Genomic DNA, 18,143 nt, shown 5'->3' on the forward strand with positions numbered 1-18,143 from the left:
GAACTAGAAATGTACTGCAATAAAATTTGCAAAGATCATGTTCTTTCCACCATACCAAGCTTTAAAAAATTTACAGATATAAGCAACTAATCAAACTTTAAATTCCACAGCACCTTGCTTACTAGAGAAAGGTAAGAATCTTTAACAAGTGATCTTACACTGTCTTATCTAAAATTCATGATTTGTGAAGAATAAAAGGGAAACAGTTAAACTAGGAAAAAAATTTTTTGCAGTGAGTTTCTCTGATAAAGTCTCATTTCTAAGACATAGAAGGCACTGATTCAAAATTTTTAAGAATAAAAGCCATTCCTCAACTGACAAATAGTCCAAGGATATGAACAGAGGTTTTTTAAGTAAGAAATCTAAGTCATCCATTTGTTGTTGTTTCGAAATCATTTCAGTTGTATCTGACTCTTTGTGATTCTATTTGGAGTTTTCTTGGCAAAGACACTGGAGTCATTTGTCATTTCCTTTTCCAACCCATTTTACAGATGAGGAAACAGAGGCAAACAGTTAAGTGACTTGCCCAAGGTCACACAGATACCAAATATCTGAGGATGGATTTGAATTCATGAAGATGAGTCATCCTGAGTCCAAGCCCAGTGTTCTATCCACTGTACATCTAACTGAGTAAGTTATCTATACCCACATGAAAATGTGCCCCAAACTAAAGGAAAAAAGCACAAATGTTGGCAGTGCTGTGGGAAAAATAGGTACATTGATGTAATAATCATAAGAGCTAGCATTTGCATAATGATCTCAGGTTTGCAAAGCGCTTCATTCATAGGTTAACTCACTTATCTTGTTGGTGGAGCGATGAATTGGACTGGTCATTCTGGAAAGCAATATGGAACTACCCCCCCCCCCGGGTTACTTAACTATACCTGTTACCAGGCCTATATGCCCCCCCTCCCCCCCAAAAAAAGCAGGAAAAAGTCCTGTATGCACAAAAATACTTATAGCAGTTCTTTGAGGAGGTGTCTATCAACTGAGGAATGACTGAACAAATAACATTATATGAATGCAACAGAATACAACTGTGCTGTATAAAATGAATGGTTTTAGGAAAAATTTTAAGAACTGATACAGAGTGAAATGAGAACCATCATAATTTATACTATCAAAACTGTAAGAATGAACAACTCCAAAAGACTTAAGAACTCTGATCAATGCAATGAATAGCCATATTTCTAGAGAACTGTTCATGAAAATAGTTCACAATAGAGAAGAATGAGAAACATCTGAGACATGTTTTTGGATGTGGTCAATATGGGAATTTGTTTTGCTTGACTATTTGTTATTAGAGTTTCCTTTTTCTTTCTTTTTTTTTTTTCCAGTGGGGCTGGGGATGAGAAAATGCTTAATCACTGAAAAATAAAATAAAACTCATCAATCTAGTCAAGCCTAGAATGATCAGCTTTTTTCAACTTAACCAGGCCAAGCTAATACTTAAACAGACACATAGTCTATCACTAGGCCATCCTCCTTAGTGAATAGTCAAATGCTACCCATACACTTACATATCTATCTTTGATAAGTTGTATGACCTTGGCCATATCATTCAAATTCTCTGAGTGGCAATTTCCTGATCGGTAAAACAGGACAAAAGTCTTGTACCTCTCTACCTCACAAAGACTTTTATAAGTAAAGTACTTGGTCAACTATATAGTGTCGGTCATGTATTTCACTGGTACCTTGAAATTTCAGGAGAACTTCAGGAAGATCACCAAAAGGCTAGTAGAGTCCCCTGTGCATGTATACATGCATACACACACACACACACACACACACACACACGCGCCTACAGACACACATGGAACAATATACTTGTTTCTCCCCTTAGAATGTAAACTCCTTGACAGGAGACTATCTCATTCTTTGTACTTGTCTCCCTGGGGCCTTGCACTATAGGCACTTAATGCCTGATACCACAGTCAGGATTACCTTTCTTATGTAGAGATCTAGCCCTCTATTTTTCTCAAAATTATTTAATTCTTCTTTGTCTACTGAATAAAGAACAAATTTTTGCCTCCATCTCTCTTTTCAGAGTTATGTTATTTTCTTGCACATTTGGAAAATTTCTTCAAGCAGACCTGCTTACTCTGTTTCTAGAACCTAGTGCTCTTTCTTGCCTATAACAAAGAGGGTTCCTACCACTCCCTCAGCCTGGAATGTCTCCTCTCCTATTTGCCTGAATTCCAACCATTTTTTAAAGTCCAATTCAATGCTACTTTTTGACACCTTCACTGAGTGACAGAGTTGTCTATGATCCTCCCCCTGAGATCTCTGATAGTATTTTGTTTGGCATCTCTGCAATGTACTTATCAAGTATTACTGTGATCACCCTATGAGACTGTAAGCTACCCTAGCACCAGGATTATAACTTACCTAAACTTTGCATCTCCTCCAGGGCTCTCAGTACAGTGCCCTCGATATAACAGTCATTTAATAAGTAAAGTCAATAAGCATTTGTTAAGTGTCTATTATGTGCCAAGCATCATGCTAAATACTGAGGATACACACAAAGGCAAGAAGATGTTCCTGCTCTCAAGAAACTCATAGCACAACAACAACTATGTACAAAGGAATGATGTACTGTATGAATTGGAAAGAGCCAACAGATTAGCTTTAGGAAGGGCCAAGAAAGTCCTTCTATAAGGAGGTAGGATTTTAGCTGGGACTTGAAGTCAGGGAAGCTAAGCAGAGATGAGGAAAGAAATCCAGACATATAACTGAAGTAACATAAATATTAACCAAATGAACAGAATACATAAGGCAAATAATGTTAATTGTTTCCAAAAAGTTGACCTTATTTAGAATCCTTACTATGATCTAATTTTCTGGGAAAGAATTTTAATTTGAAGAAACAACTAGGAAAGCTTAAAATGCAACATACCAACGATGCTTAAACATCATCAGTTTTACATAGTTTTTTGGCATGTAAAGTTCCCTTATTTTTTAATTTTAGTAATGACTATTAGGTGCTGAAATTTTGGTTCTAAAAAAAATAGCATTCTGCATTGTTACAAAAACAAAACCAAACCATTCATGCTACATTCCAGGTAGAATGATTTGCAGGAAAATTATCAGTATTTTTACTTTATATTAGAAGCATACCACCTTACCTGTGGAGGGATGATGTTTTCAATACTGATACCCACATACACCAATCGCTCTTTCCTTAAAAAAAAAAAGAGGAAGCAAAACAAAATTACCTTAAGAAAGCTTTGTAAATATCGAGTTGTGTAAAAAACTACTAATACAACAACTATTAACTTTATATTAGAGACTAAGATCAAATTACAAATGACACATTGTCTTTATGTGACTACACAAGATTGTTATTTGATTTTTTTTTCTTTTTGCTCATTTAAAACATGGGACTGATCTCAGGTCTTCTTGATTATAAAGTGGCTCTTTAGGCAATATGCCTGGCTGCTTCACTTAAAGTGGATATTTCCCTAGAGTCAATCTTGGTCCTAATTTATCTGCAATTTCAACTAACATGTCTATTCAGATACACATTGAATTACTAGTATTAGGAAGGATTTTAGAGTTCATTTGCCCAATCAGTTCATTTTATAAATTAGGAATAAAGGCAAAGAAAGGATTACATATTAGTAAGACTAAGACTTTTGGACACCCTGTAGAACTAGCCCAAGTTAACACAAAGAGTTAGCATCAGCTGAGACAAGTCTCAACATTTTCCAACTCCCAGTCTCTAGGGCTTATTCAATCACATCATATCACCCTGTATTTTCTGCAGCTAAGTTGTGCAGGTGTAAGGCTAATGAAGGTGAGAAAAAAAGAGTTGTTGAAGCTTTAAATTTATTGCAAGGAACCTCAACAGCCATCCAGTCTAACCTTTTTCTGAAGTGTTAATTGCAGTTGTCCTACTTTTGTCCTCTGAATCCATATAGAATAAAAGGATTACACCTTTTCCTACACACATCAATTTTATAACTGTGAAGACAATCGGACATCCAGTCTCTATTTGAAAAGGCACTGTAGCACAATAAAAAGAATATTAAAGCACCTAGAAGCAGCTAGGTGAGATAGTGGATAGTGTGCTGGGCCTAGAGTCAGGGAGACCTGACTTTCAAATCAGCCTCAGATACTAACTAGCTGAGTAACTCTGGAAAATTTGCTTCATTTCTGTCAGCCTCAGTTTCCGTAAGTTTAAAATGGAGATAATAATAGCTCCTACTCCCCAGGTTTGTTGTAAGGATCAAATGACATAATATCTATTAAGTATTTAGCACAGTGCCTGTTACAGGGTCAACATTTAACAAATGCTAGCTCTTGTTATTATTGATAATGATAATTACTAAATGTGGAGTCAGAAAATCTAATTTCAAATCCTAGTTTTGCTATAGGACCTGTATGAATTTGGATTAGTCACTTAACAAATCTGGCCTTAGTTTTCTAATGTGTAAAATAAGGGAATTTGACTAGATAATCTCTGGTGTTTCTTCCCTTTATAAATCTTTTGACTTCCAATGATGGAGACTCATTATTTTATGAAGCCATTCATTCTATTTTTGCACCAATCTAATTGTTAGAAATCCTTTCCTTCTCACTAATGCATTGTTGGTGGAGTTGTGAAATGATCCAACCATTCTGGAGAACAATTTGACCCAGCAATAGCACTTCTAGGGCTATATCTCAAAGAGATCATACAAATGGGAAAAGGACCCACATGTACAAAAATATTCATAGCAGCTCTTTTTGTGGTGGCAAAGAATTGAAAATTGAGAGGATGCCCATCAACTGGGGAATGGCTGAGCAAGTTGTGGTATATGAATGTAATGGAATACTATTGTGCTACAAGAAATGATGAACAGGCTGACTTCAGAAAGACCTGAAAAGACTTGTATGGTCTGAGGCTGAGTGAAATAAGCAGAACCAAAAGAACTTTGTACACAATAACAGCCACATTGTGAGATGACTACTATTGATAAACTTAACCCTTCTCAGCAATACAAGGATCTAAGACATCCCCAGAGGCCTTGTGATGGAAAATGCTATCCACATCCAAAGAAAGAACTATGGAAGTTGAATCGCTATCTTTTTTTTTCTCTTCTGTTGCATTCTGTTTCCTCTTTCTAATGGTTCCTCCTATTGGTTTTAATTTTTACTTACAACTTCACTAATGTGAAAATATGTTTAATAGGAATGTAAATGTATAGCCTTTATGAGATTGTGTGCCATCTTGGGGAGGGTGGTGGGGAGGAAGGGGGAGAAAAATTTTAAACTCTTGTTGATAAATCAAAATAAATTAATAAAATTTTAAAAATATATATTTTCCTTCTACTGAAGCCAAGCCAGGTGCTCTGTAATTTACACACAGTGTTACCTCTTCAGAAATCATATGTACTCTGCTTCCCTCTGCTGGCAAAGCCTACTTATCTAAACTAAGGTCAGTAATATGAAATTTTCACACCTCCCCGGTGACGCAAGCCGACTTTAAAGATGCAACAAGCATATATCTGCACATCCATTTTCCAAGGTGTAAATAAATATTCAATGTGTGGGATCAGCTTTATCACTGCAGAAAGACAGTGTAAGCTATGCTGGAAAAAAAAGGCTCATACAATAGGAACTTTTTTTTTTAAAGCTGTACACTAAATGGATGATTCCTCCCTGGGTCCAACTAAAGGTTCTAAGGGAAACAATAATATAACTATGTAGGAGTAAATAAATTCTAAGATGCCAAGGTGAAAGATAGGGGGCTCAATAACAAATCCACAGGCTATACTGTGTGCATACTTCCTTTCACTATAAAATAAAAGAAAATAGCTTCACTTTGGCAAGACATGATCTAAATATAAGTTGTTCTTTCTCCTTACATCTGGCTTATATAAAGCATAAACATGACCTATGATTACCTTTTAGTCAAATATGTCAACAAAAGCAACATTTAAAAAGTTATGATAAAAATTAGCAAAACATCATTATTTACTGAAATAAATGTCAAAAAAAGTGATGTTTTATTACATATAATTAAAGGAAAAAACAATTTTGCATAATTATACTTTAATTCACCGAAGGATCTTAGTATCCTGTCCAATGATATAATCCAACCGTGCATGTCCATTCTCAGTGAATTTCACCCATGTTTTCCAATAAGCTTACATTTGACCATAGATGCCAAGGGTTTTGCTGGAGTTATCATGACATCATGAGGATTCCAACAAAGCAAGTGAGGATGGTATCACTCTCAACACATAACCACCACATCACCTCATTTACATTACTTCTCATTTATAAGTCCTCGATTATAATATGTCATAACATGTTTAGACCTCACATGCATGGACTTTCTGTTGCATTTTGCAAAATTTCTGGCTGAACTGTGTTTGAATTCCATCTCAAACACTTACAAGCTGTGGCACAAAGCCTGTAACATGGCAGGAGTTTAATAAATGCTTAATGACTTACTGGAGGAGGGTAAGGAGTGGAGGATAATGCTGAAGTTACAAAGCTGAGAGTCTAAAGGAATGGTGGTGCTCAAACTGCAGACCTAGGAGTCTGGAGAAACGATGGTGCCTTGGACAAATATGAAAGTTTGTAAGGAACTTGTCATGTTCCTTCCTGTGCACCATGTCTAGTGCCTTCTGATTATTTTTCAAATGAACTCTTAACTATTTGCAAACTGGTGTGACTGAAAATACTTTTTTATGAACGCTATAATATGAAAGGACAAACACCCAATAAAATTGTGTTTCTTGCTGACTTTGGATGCATACTAAAAGTCACTGTTAGCCCCCTTCTTTGCCTTTCCAAGGACGTGCTGGAGGCGTCCTTCCATTCAGATTTAATTTCCTTCTGCATTGTGGTTTTGCTGAGCATATCTCAAAATTGGCAAGATTATGTTCATCTGGTACAGGAGTTCTTACTTTGAAGTCTGTGAACCTGGACTTTTAAATCTTTTCATACCTGTATTTCAGTATAACTGGTTTTCTTTAGTCCTATGTATTTTATGGTCTATCTTTAAAAACATTATTCTCAGAAGGAATACACAGGCTTCACCAGACTGACTGCCAAAGGGCGTCATGACACTATGAAGGTTAAGAGTCCCTGCTCTTGTATTATGAGTATAAAATGGTCACTGGACCTTACATTTAATGAGAAACAGTGAAGTTTGTCAGTGGTCTAAAGACTGTGTAGTTTTAGTGTCCTCTGTCCTGTTTTCTAATGCTCTGCTACCATCATTAAAGAACAAATAGAAGGACTGGGAGCCATTTTCTACTTTTCTTTGTTTCATGGGTTGCCCTATCCAAAGAATAACTCACCAAGTGATCAACCTATTGGTGACATGCTTCTCTGTACACATCTTTAAACAGTTCATTGTCATGACTGGACCTGACACTTTTCCAGTCTGGCAAAAACATGCCAGAGCATATGTTCTACTGGTATAGTCACTGGACAACCTCTACAGCCACTTCTATGCAATCATGTAGCATCACAGTGAACTTTACATAATTATTATTTGGTTATAATTTTATTTTTCAAAGAATCTCATTTTAGATCCTCTATTTTGAGGTTACCTATATATTTACTTATTTATTCAGCGTCATGCTAGTAGGGTAACTCCTTCAAAACAGTTAAAGATAGGTAATATTTATATTCTCCTTTACCCTCCCTCCACATTGTTGGATATATAATGGACCCTCAAGAAACACTTAGCTAGTAGAGTTGAACTTCTGCAAGATGAATCAATGTGAACATCCCTATACAACCTTTAGTACCTTCGTTCAGCACGCTCCTTCTTTTTCAAGGCAACATCCAAATCCTGCAACTGCTCCTCTAGCTTCTCACAGAGAAGTTTCTGTAATGAAAAACAGACAAGGTCTCAACTTTCCATATGAGGAAATCATTTTGGCCAAATAATCTGACATTTCTTTTTATATATACACATACATACATATATATAGATATAGATATAAAGATATAGATATATATAGATATATCTACATCTATATAGATATATCTATATATATCATCCGACATTTCTAAGTTAAGTTAAGTGATGTTTATCACAGAGGAGCTAATACAGGGCTACATGTTAAATGAGACTAGTAAAATGCTGGGACAGATAAACTAAAGGCCCAGAGCTCCACTGAACTCAACACAAGCTCTAATTCTCGGAAGTGAAGTACTCTTGAGGGTAATAGGTAACGATCAGTTATGCAGGGACACATACTTCTTACACACTAGTTCACGCTGCAGCAGTATCTGGCCAACAGGTATAGAAAACGAGATAAAAAAAGACTTAAATACCACAGGGAGAAAAATGGATACTAAGTTAAAACAGAACTGATCCACTACTGAACTGATAAAGATGTGCCTGAATGTGGCAACTTTACTTCACTGAGTAACACACAAAGTTCATTTATCTGTAAAACAAAGTCGGGATAAAGTCTATTACACTTGGTGAGAGGTAGAAAAATAGAGACTCCACACAAAGTCCTGTATCCCATCCCTTCAGTATTGCAAAGGAATTTCTTTGGATAAACATCTAAGAGGAGAGAAATTTTTATCTCTCCTAGAACAACAACAACAAAAAGAAAAATCCCACTACAATACTGTTTGCAAGCAGAGAGGTAGAAAACAAAAGGAGAATGAAACCAAAGATTAACAAAATGTAAAATATTTTACTTGCATCAAGTTGGAGAAGGTGTATAGGTCTCAGGCAAATACAAATCAAAATAAAGCTAAAAATAAGAGTTATATATAAATGAAGAGGAATGGGGCAGGGGGAGTGAGAGGATTGTTTCAGAAAAAAATAGCTTCTCAAAGGATGCTATTATAATTTTTGATAATTCATCAGTTTCTGTGAGTAAAGAAATCTGTACAAGCCACAAATAGTGTTTACAGATTGCTATGAGAATAAAAGATGCCATAGAGATGCCACTCATTATTAATTTAAATCTAAAAACACTGATTATAGAGTGAGTACAAACAAAGGTCATCATACGTGTTGGCAAGGGGGACAAAACCACTCTCCATCAGGAATTATCATCAAAGGTGGTCGAAGGCAAGCTGTATGGTATCCACTGTCACATGAGTCACACAAAAGAATCTGGAAATAAAAAACAGATTAGTGTCACCCTAATTCTATGGGAAAAATTAAATTATTCCATTTTTAGAAAAGATAAAACCACAGAGTTATAGCTTGGAGGGACCTCTGAGATCACCTATTTGAATTCCCTGTACTCCTAATTTTTTACATACAATGAAACTGAGATTGCGATAGGAAAAATGACCTGGCCAGGGTTACATAACAAGTTAGTGATAGAACAAGGGCTTCAATCGAAAGAGCTTGGCCCTCAGGACAACTGCTTTTCATTACAGTATTTTTTCTCCATACTCTTCAAAGTCTTTCAGAATCTTTATTTTTCCTCAAATGTTAAGTCAGCTATAAAGCTCATTCTTATAGAGTGCTATAGTTTACAAAATATTTTCTCACAATAATCCAAGCATTATAATTTATGTTTTAAAATGAGGGAAGAGATTCAGAGTGTTAACCGTGACAGGAGAAGCCTCATGCAAATCCAAATCTTCAGACTCAAGGGAAGCATCTAGCTTGAGTGCCTGTAGAAACTGGAGACAGGTGTGCTTGGAGGCAGGCGATAAGGTGAGTGAAAGGATGATGATAAAGCCTATTTAAAATTTTTCCATTAGGCCAACCTCATTCCCTGGAAAAGAGGAGTAAAGTGTCTTCTTTGTCCTCCTCTAAATCCCTCTCACAGCCTATGCGTCCAGGGTCCTGATTTATGAAAATGATTAATGTTTGTAACAATAACAGCTCACATTTATACAGTGTCCTAAGTTTTCTATAGCATTTCCTCCCTCTAGCCCTGTGAGATAAGAAATAAACGTATCATCTCCATTTTTCAGATGGGGCACATCGCATGGCCTCCAGTGATTTCCACTACAGACTACAATGGTTTTTTGAGGCATGCTGCTGGCATTCCAACTGATGTGCTAATATCACAGAAGTATGGGCCTGGGACTCTAAGTACTATCTACAACACTGTTTTTATAGGAAAATGTGTTCTAAGTTGTGACTGATTCATTTGGGAGGCAATGTTGTTTAGCTGAGAGCACTGACTGGGAAAGAGAAGATTGTGGTTCTAGTCTTACCGCTGCCATTTACTAGCCCCTTCATTCAGTGTGTGTCCAAGAGATGCTCCATTTCCTGATACCTTTTTAAGGGGAAGTTAGAATTGTTAATGTAGGACAAACTTGCAAGAAACTACTCACCGGAAGCAAGTAATGATTGATCCCTAATGAGCACTAAAGGCACGAACTTCATTTATTTTGTAATTTGTTTATCTTAATGCAAAATTAAATCACCATCCTGAAGCTTCTCTATTGAGTACTCATCACGGGAACGACCTTCTAAATTTATGAACTGGTAAACTCTGTAGCAATTACAGGCCTCTTCAAATTTTCCTAGCAATACCCTTTGACTCTTATGGACATATCACATCTGAAATGGTTGGTAAGGTCCTTTTAGGAGCTATTTCCAGTGTATAGCAGTGGCTTCCTCAAAGGAGACACTATATGTTTGCTGAATTAGATTCAGGTTACTTAAATCTTTCTGAGCCTCAGTTTACTTATCCATAAAACAAGTTCAGAGTATGATGTGATTTTTATCTAAGGATAATAGCTACCTTGACTATCTAATAGGTTGTGATGACTATATTACATAATATGCTATATATGCAAAAGTGCTTTAAAGCACAGTAACATGTAGATAAACATAAAGTATAGATAAAGTCTTTGAGTAAAACCCACATTCATTCTGTGGGTCCCCCATTTTACTGACTGCACATACAACAGATCAAATTTCATCACAAGGAATACCATCACAACACATATTTCAGTTAAAAATTGTTATTAATATATTTATTTCTAATTATATTGGTAGCATCATGAATGTGATGATCAAATGACATAATATATGTAAATCCCTTTGCAAATTTCATTGGAATACAAGCTCCTTGTGACTAGGGACCATTTCTTTTGCTGTGTTTATACTGCTAGACCAGGCCCAAAGGAAATTCTTATTAAATGTTCCTGAGTACTGGCAGGGATGTCAGCAGGGCCTTTAGTCCGACATAATTTCACAGATGAGGAAACTGTGGCCCAGAAGTTCCCTGCCCTGCCCAAGATCACAGAGTAAGTTTTGCAGACAGAACTGGAAGCCAGGGCCTCTGATTCCAAATTCAGTGCTCTTTCTACTTTAACACACACATGGCTTCAATGTATTATTGATAAAATTTAGGCTTCAATGTATTATTGATAAAATTTTAGGATAACAAATCATTAAGATGGCTGACTTAAGATTATTTTTATTAGATTTAAAACATATTATGTACTCATGAAGGTGCTGTTTTGTAAACATTTCTCCATCTTTGTCCCTAGTGTAGAGAAAAAGAGGGCACATGTCCAAAGTACTCTTTGCCAGGAGCAAATACTCAAGGATTTTATTCTTCAAGGGAGAACTCTAATGCATATCCCTAGAATATAGTGAGACACTTAAAACTTACTAAATCAATGAACACCTGCCCAGTAAAAGCAGTTCATGGATTCTATTGTCAGGGCTGCAGTCACTCTCCTGCAGTAAACACTTGCCAGAAGAATGTCAAGGATAAGGGTACTGTTAGCTTTACCAGTCTATTCATCATTGACCACAAAGATGTGCAGACATTGGACAAAAGATGCTGGAATCCATCTTCATATTAATTTCCCAAACATATAATATGTTTATCATGGCAAATTTATTACTATTACTAATGCTCCTACATAACTTTATATTGCCAAAATAAAGATCTCAAGTTGAACCTAGAATGCACCCAAAGCATCTACATTTGAGAGCATAAATGAAGAATCGTGTGGTTCTCTAACAGTATAACTGCCTGCATTGTGAATGTGACACAGGCCTATCCCAGAATATCTTGCTTTAGAGTTGTAGTCTCTTCGTTGTTTGGTGTTTATAATCTTCACCAAGAATATTCACTCGAATGTAATGGAATATAATGGCTAGGTAGTCACTGTCCTCTTTTTATACCCCCATTGCTCTAAGACAGACCCTCATTACTTTCCACATAATAGCCACAAAACAGATCTTCCTGCCTCCTCTTTCTTCCTTATCCAATTTTTCTTTCACTTATTGCCTGAGTAATTTTCTTAATGCAGAGATCTGGTTACATCATTCTCTTGCTAAAAATCCATCAACGTCTTATAGCAAATAAATTTAAACTTCTTAGAGCAGTTTCTAAATCCTGACAAGCTGGCATCACCTTACCTTAATTAATCTTATCTCATCTTCTTGCCATCCAGCTATTCTACACTCCAGGCAAAACTCTACGACTCTATGCCCCAATACAACAGGAAGGCTTCTTCACCAGATACTTAAGAATTTGTCTCTCATGGCAGACAAATAAATCAGATATTAGTTTCTAGTTCTACTGACCTGGGCCATTCACTTTGAAAAAGTAAGCTGAACAGAAAAAAAAAAAGGCCATAAAAATCTACCACCATTCCTCTGAGCATATTGTATTATTTCTCTATTTTATTCTGCCTATTTGGGCTACTTATTTTAAGGCTACAAGAAAGAGTATCCTCCTGTAATTCAATCGAGCCTTCAAACATGGTTTACATATGCCAGAAATGCTAGCATTATCAAAGAACTTTTAGGATAGTAACCAAAGGCATCATCATTTCAAGAAATTATTTATAATTCTATAAATTCCCTTCTCATTCTTGGTCCTGGTAACTGCAATATGCTCTAACCCAGTGTAGTCTGGTAAAACAGGCTGGCCTATTGGTCTAAGACTCCTTGGGTCTGGATTCTTCTGCTGGCTCTGTAATTTACTATCTACGTGACTGGACAAGTCACCTAACTTCCCTGAACCTCAGTTTCGGCGATTGCAAAATGGGGGAAACAGGATCATAGGATTTTTAGAGCTGAAGGAAACCTGAAAGATCATTTATCTAGACGAACCCCTTTATTAAACAAACAAAAAAAAAGCTGAGGCCTAGAGAAGTTAGTTAATAATCACTGTCCTGTCTCCCTCTACGGTTGTTGTAAGGAGAGACAATGGCTCATAGGACAGCATTCTATTCCTGTTCCCTTCAATGTTTTCTCACTTCAGTTAGGATAGGACTTAATAGACACTGGTTTTTCGTTGCTGCTACTGTTGTTTTTGGCAAGGCAATGGGGTAAGTGACTTGCCCAGGGTCACACAGCTAGCATGTGTCAAGTGTCTGAGGCCAGATTTGAACTCAGGTCCTCCTGACTTCAGGACCCCTGCTCTATTCACTGCACCACCTAGCTGCCCCATAGACACGGTTTACAAGTTCTTTTCCTCCTTAAACCATATGGAGCGAAAGGACTACAAAAGACAAAAAATTAAGAAACATATAAATCATGTGCTACAACTAAGATGGGCGGTGACAACTGCTACAATCCAGAGGTTTGAAAGGGATGGATGTACAGCAGGGACATACCAGCTCAGGATGATTGGGAAGGCCACATTTCTTGCATGGTTCATCATCATCTGCTGGCATGGCTTCTTCAGTTTCCTTTTCTTCCTCCTCCTCTGATTCTGCAGATGATTTCTCACTCTCAGATTCCTCACTTTCATCATTGCTAGAATATTTCCATCGACCACGTGTTCGAGAACCCGTCCACCGGACTTTGTTCTTGGATTTCATCTAGATAAAATAAAAAGTGGGAGGATGTTTATCTTATAACACTAAGGATCACTGACTCTCACAAACTGTTGTTATTAAAATATTCTAATTAGAAACTAAAGTGAATTTAAAAATCTAAATAAGTCAGAAGTAAATTATAGAATTGCAGAGCTGTATGAGAGACTCCAGAAGTCATCTACTCCTACTCTACCTGAGGCAAGAATGCTCTTCACAGAATAACAGAAAAGGAGTCATCTAATTTCTATTTGGACATTTCTTTTTTCTTTTTCTTTAATTTTTAAGCAGTTGGGGTTAAGTGACTTGCCCAGGATCACACAGCTAGTTAAGCGTCAAGTGTTTGGTCTGAGGCCAGATTTGAACTCAGGTCCTCCTGACTCCAGGGCCAGTGCTCTATCCACTGCGCCACCTAGCTGCCCCTACCTGGACATTTCTCACCATGCATGGGGAACTCATTCTCAAGAAAGGAGACCTGGGGCAATCAGCACTTTGCACATATTAAGTGCTTAACAAATGTTTATTTAACTGGTGATTAGAAAATTCTTCTTTAGAGTGGGCTAAAATTTGTCTCCAAGTAATTTATATTCTCTATATTCCAACCTACTTCTGCTTTCTGGAATCTACTCCCCTCTTCCTCAAGAAGGCTATTCAAATATCTGAAGACAGAGTGACTACGTTCCTCCTAAGACTTTTTCTCTAGGCAAGTTACCTCCAATTCCTTTAACCAATCATCATATGACTTTCATGATATTTAAAAATATTTAAAAGTTCTGTTTATGCACAGAACAGAAAACAAGTCAATTTGATGTACACATTCTATAAATCTTATATTACTATCACATTACATAGTCTACACTGTAGATCTACTAGGATAGCACAAAAGATTCTAACAGAAAGAAAATTTTTTTAAATTACTTTAATGTTCCTTATGTCAATGTAACAAAGGAAAGAAGACAATGAAAAAATGTCTTTTTGGCATTTTATAAACAGGATGAACATGTGTAAAAATGCAGAAAAGACTCTAAAATGAAAATCAATACTTCCAAGGAGGCTATCAAATTGTATTAATTACAAATTTTGAGGGAGTACATCTAAACTATTTATGTTACACCAATTAGTATTTTAAATCACTGAACCACAAGATGGGAGAAATCCTGGCTTCTAGAGTAAATTAAAATTATATTTAAAAATGAACCAAATCTTATATGACCTGAGACCTGGCATCATTCTGAGGATGCCTAAAAAGGACACCCAAGTTACCATGTTCACAGAACAAAAGGATTTAGAACAAGAGCCTTAGTAGACTCTAGTCGAATGTCTTCATTTTCTAGAACTAGGTATCCAGATAAATTTAAAGTATCACTTATCAATCCAAATCAAAGAATTGTAGACACACAAAGATTCAAACATCTCGAACTAAAAATGAACCTATTCTTGGAGTCAAAATAGTGTGTATATAGTTTTACCTTGTTGACTTTAGAATTAGCATCCTTGTCAGGCTTCCTTGAGTTCTCCTTTTTGTCCTGTTTTTGGACAGATGCTGAGTCTTCTCCTTTCTCTTCCTCCTCCCGTTTTTTATCAGCCTTTTGATCTCTTATTTCAGCCACTTTTGCTGTGGGTCTAGATATTCTTGGCGACCTTCTTAAAGTTCGACCAGGAGTTACTTTCTCTTCTTCCTTTTCTGTCTCTTCCTTTACTTCTGTATCCGGAATCTTTGGAGAAGAGTCAGGCTTTTTCTTCCTGCTAGAGATCCTGATTGTTAATTTGATGCCTTCTTTCTGCCTTTCAGATGTTATTTCCTTATTTTCTGTTTCAGTGGTTTCTTCCTCAGGAACCAATTTATATTTAAATTTACTTTTTTGTGTGGTGGATCCCTTCTTGGTCTCTGAAGAGTCTTCTATTTTAGAAGGTTGGCTACTGTCCAGTTTATCTACTCCAGCTTTGGAAAGTTCCACTTCCTCCTTGAGGACCTCAGGGTCCGTTTTCTCCAGGAGATGGCTATCTTCACTGGGCTTTGTATTTTTGGAATCTAACCCATCCTGGTAATCAGAAGCAGCAGAAGGTAGGGAGATGTCTGCCGCCTCTGGAGAGCATGGTGTCTTCTCTGGATCTACAATGCTCTTTGCAATCTCTTCAGGTATAGGACTCAGTTTTGATGTGTCCTTCTCAAGAATGGTCTTCTTGGACTTCTCTAACTTTTCTAGACATTCTAGGAGTGGAGGCCGTTTGTCTTTCTTATTTTTGGCGGAGGACTTCTCTTCAATTTTCTTGGCACAGGCTTCAGCAGTGGAAAAAGCTGTTTTCAAAGAAAGATCTTCTGACATCTCTGAAGTGTCTTCAAGAGTTTTTTCAGTTTCTGGAGGACCAGGTTCTTCCAGTCCTTGACCTCTCTGAGTAGGGCCCTCTCCATCTTTCCCAGATTCACTTGTTTTTATGCTCTTATTTAGAGACACCAAAGATTCTGCCCCATTGTCTCCCACCAAGCCATTTTTCTCCTTGGATGGATGAATACCCCCTTCTTTTATGCTGTAGAGCTTGGTTTCTAGTTGTTCTGTCTTATTCCTCGGAGTGTTTTTTTCACCACTAACTTCTCCATTGACTAGCTGTTTTCCCTCAGGACACAAAGCCATGATTGTGGGAATCCGCTTACAAATCTCCTCCTCAGATTTCACCTCTTCTTTCAACGCATCTTTTGTTGGAGTCACTGATTTACACAAGGGTCCCTTGACTGGACTGTCAAAATCATCAGTCAATTTAATCTCACGTTTTTTCAAGGGTATCTTTGCTTGCTGGTCATTTTTTAATTTTTCAGTTTCTTCAGTAGATTTCTCCATAATTTCTGGAGGAGGCTTAATGCCAATCTCTAATCGCTCAGGTTCATGAATAGTCATTTTGTCTGTGCTACTTTTAACATCTTTTGCTTCCACTTTGCATTCCTTTACCTCTACTTTAATAGGTTTAACATTCTCCTTGAAGGAATCACTTTCTTCTTTGGGGATCTTTTTCTCCTCATTTTCTGGTGAAGATTTCTCTAGCTTCACTATGACTGGCATTTTTACAAGTTCCTTTTCTTCTGGCTTCTCAGTTTTTACCAGATTCTCTTCCAGGGTAGTGGGTACAGGAAGATTTTCTGATTCTTTTGCTGGTTCCTCCACTTTCACCTTCTCATCTTTTGATTTTAATTCTTCCTCTACAAAAAATAGATAAAGGTTAATTTTTAGACAGAGGCTTTTATGTCATTTTACATTACAGGGATCACAGGCCAGAGTTAAAAGAAAATTTAAACACTAATTATAAACACTCAATAACTAGGTATGATTTATAAACTACACGAAAAAGCAACTTTCACAGAATTAAAACTGGAACGTCAGTCAATCAATAAGCATTATACCAACATACCATAATTTATTCAGCCACTTTCTAATTGTTTGACAATTAGTTATTCTCCTTTTTTTGGGCTAATACAAATACAGCAGTTATGAATATTTTCATACACAGAGGTTCTTGTTTTTAAAGATGTTTTTAGTATAAAAATTGGACCAATAAGATTTTACATAATGGTTTTGTGACTCACTGTATTTAGCCATATTGGCATAAAAAATTTTTGTACCTCTTCTCAGCTTCGCCATTAGTTCTGTAATCTCCACTGGATTTTTATATTTCTTTCAACTTGCCATTCTAGTTAATGTCTTAAGATCAATGATATGTAGGGGCTGCTAGGTAATGCAGTGAATAGAGCACCAGCCCTGGGGTCAGGAGGACAGAGTTCAAATCCAATCTCAGACCAGACACTTGACACTTACTAGCTGTGTGACCCTGGGCAAGTCACTTAACCCTAACTGCCTCACCAAAAAGAAAAAAAAAAGAGATCAACGATGGGTACCTCTCTGATTAGGGTATTTGAACACCTTTGCATATGGTTAACAGTTTGTATTTCGTCTTTTGTAAATGTTCTATTCTTATCCTTTAACCACTATTCTTGTGGGTGATCTATAAAATCACATAAATTTACAAGCATTTCTTTCAAAGATTAACCTTAAACCTTATCTATAATGCAAATATTTTCTTCACATTCTTTTATTTTTATATCATTATATAAGTCACATTACTTTTGTCATCATATAATTTCTTCTATTTGTTTGGCTGAAGAAAATCTTCCTTTTTTCTACAGTTTTTATAACTTTTTCTCCATTAAAAATTTTCTTTTTTTTTTTTTAATATTTAAGAGAGACTATTGTTGAACCAGGTCAAGTTTACTATGGTATACTGTGTGAGGTACAGAGCCAAATTGCCTTTTTTTGGTCACAAAATTCTGCAATCTTCCTACAAATTTTAATTGAATTTGTTCCCAGTGTTTTGTGAGTGTGGGTTTATAAAATATTAACTTTTTAAAAAATCATTTTAAATGCTCCCTA

The 18,143-nt window shown here is 36.4% G+C and overlaps 1 protein-coding gene across 1 annotated transcript in view; it reads right to left on the bottom strand.

Moving 5' to 3' along the window:
- RSF1 (remodeling and spacing factor 1) overlaps positions 1–18,143 on the bottom strand; it is a 129,099-nt gene that overhangs the window by 30,041 nt on the left and 80,915 nt on the right. Inside the window, exons 7-11 of the mRNA XM_020989501.2 lie at positions 15,195–16,918; positions 13,525–13,731; positions 8,981–9,085; positions 7,752–7,831; positions 3,126–3,180 (exon numbers count right to left, since the gene is read on the bottom strand). Coding sequence (XP_020845160.2) covers positions 3,126–3,180; positions 7,752–7,831; positions 8,981–9,085; positions 13,525–13,731; positions 15,195–16,918 — 2,171 coding nt within the window. The remainder of the gene's footprint in view (positions 1–3,125; positions 3,181–7,751; positions 7,832–8,980; positions 9,086–13,524; positions 13,732–15,194; positions 16,919–18,143) is intronic.

Source organism: Phascolarctos cinereus, unplaced genomic scaffold, assembly GCF_003287225.1.
Source record: "Phascolarctos cinereus isolate Bilbo 61053 unplaced genomic scaffold, phaCin_HiC Scaffold_726;HRSCAF=1367, whole genome shotgun sequence".
Taxonomy (NCBI): Eukaryota; Metazoa; Chordata; class Mammalia; order Diprotodontia; family Phascolarctidae; genus Phascolarctos; species Phascolarctos cinereus.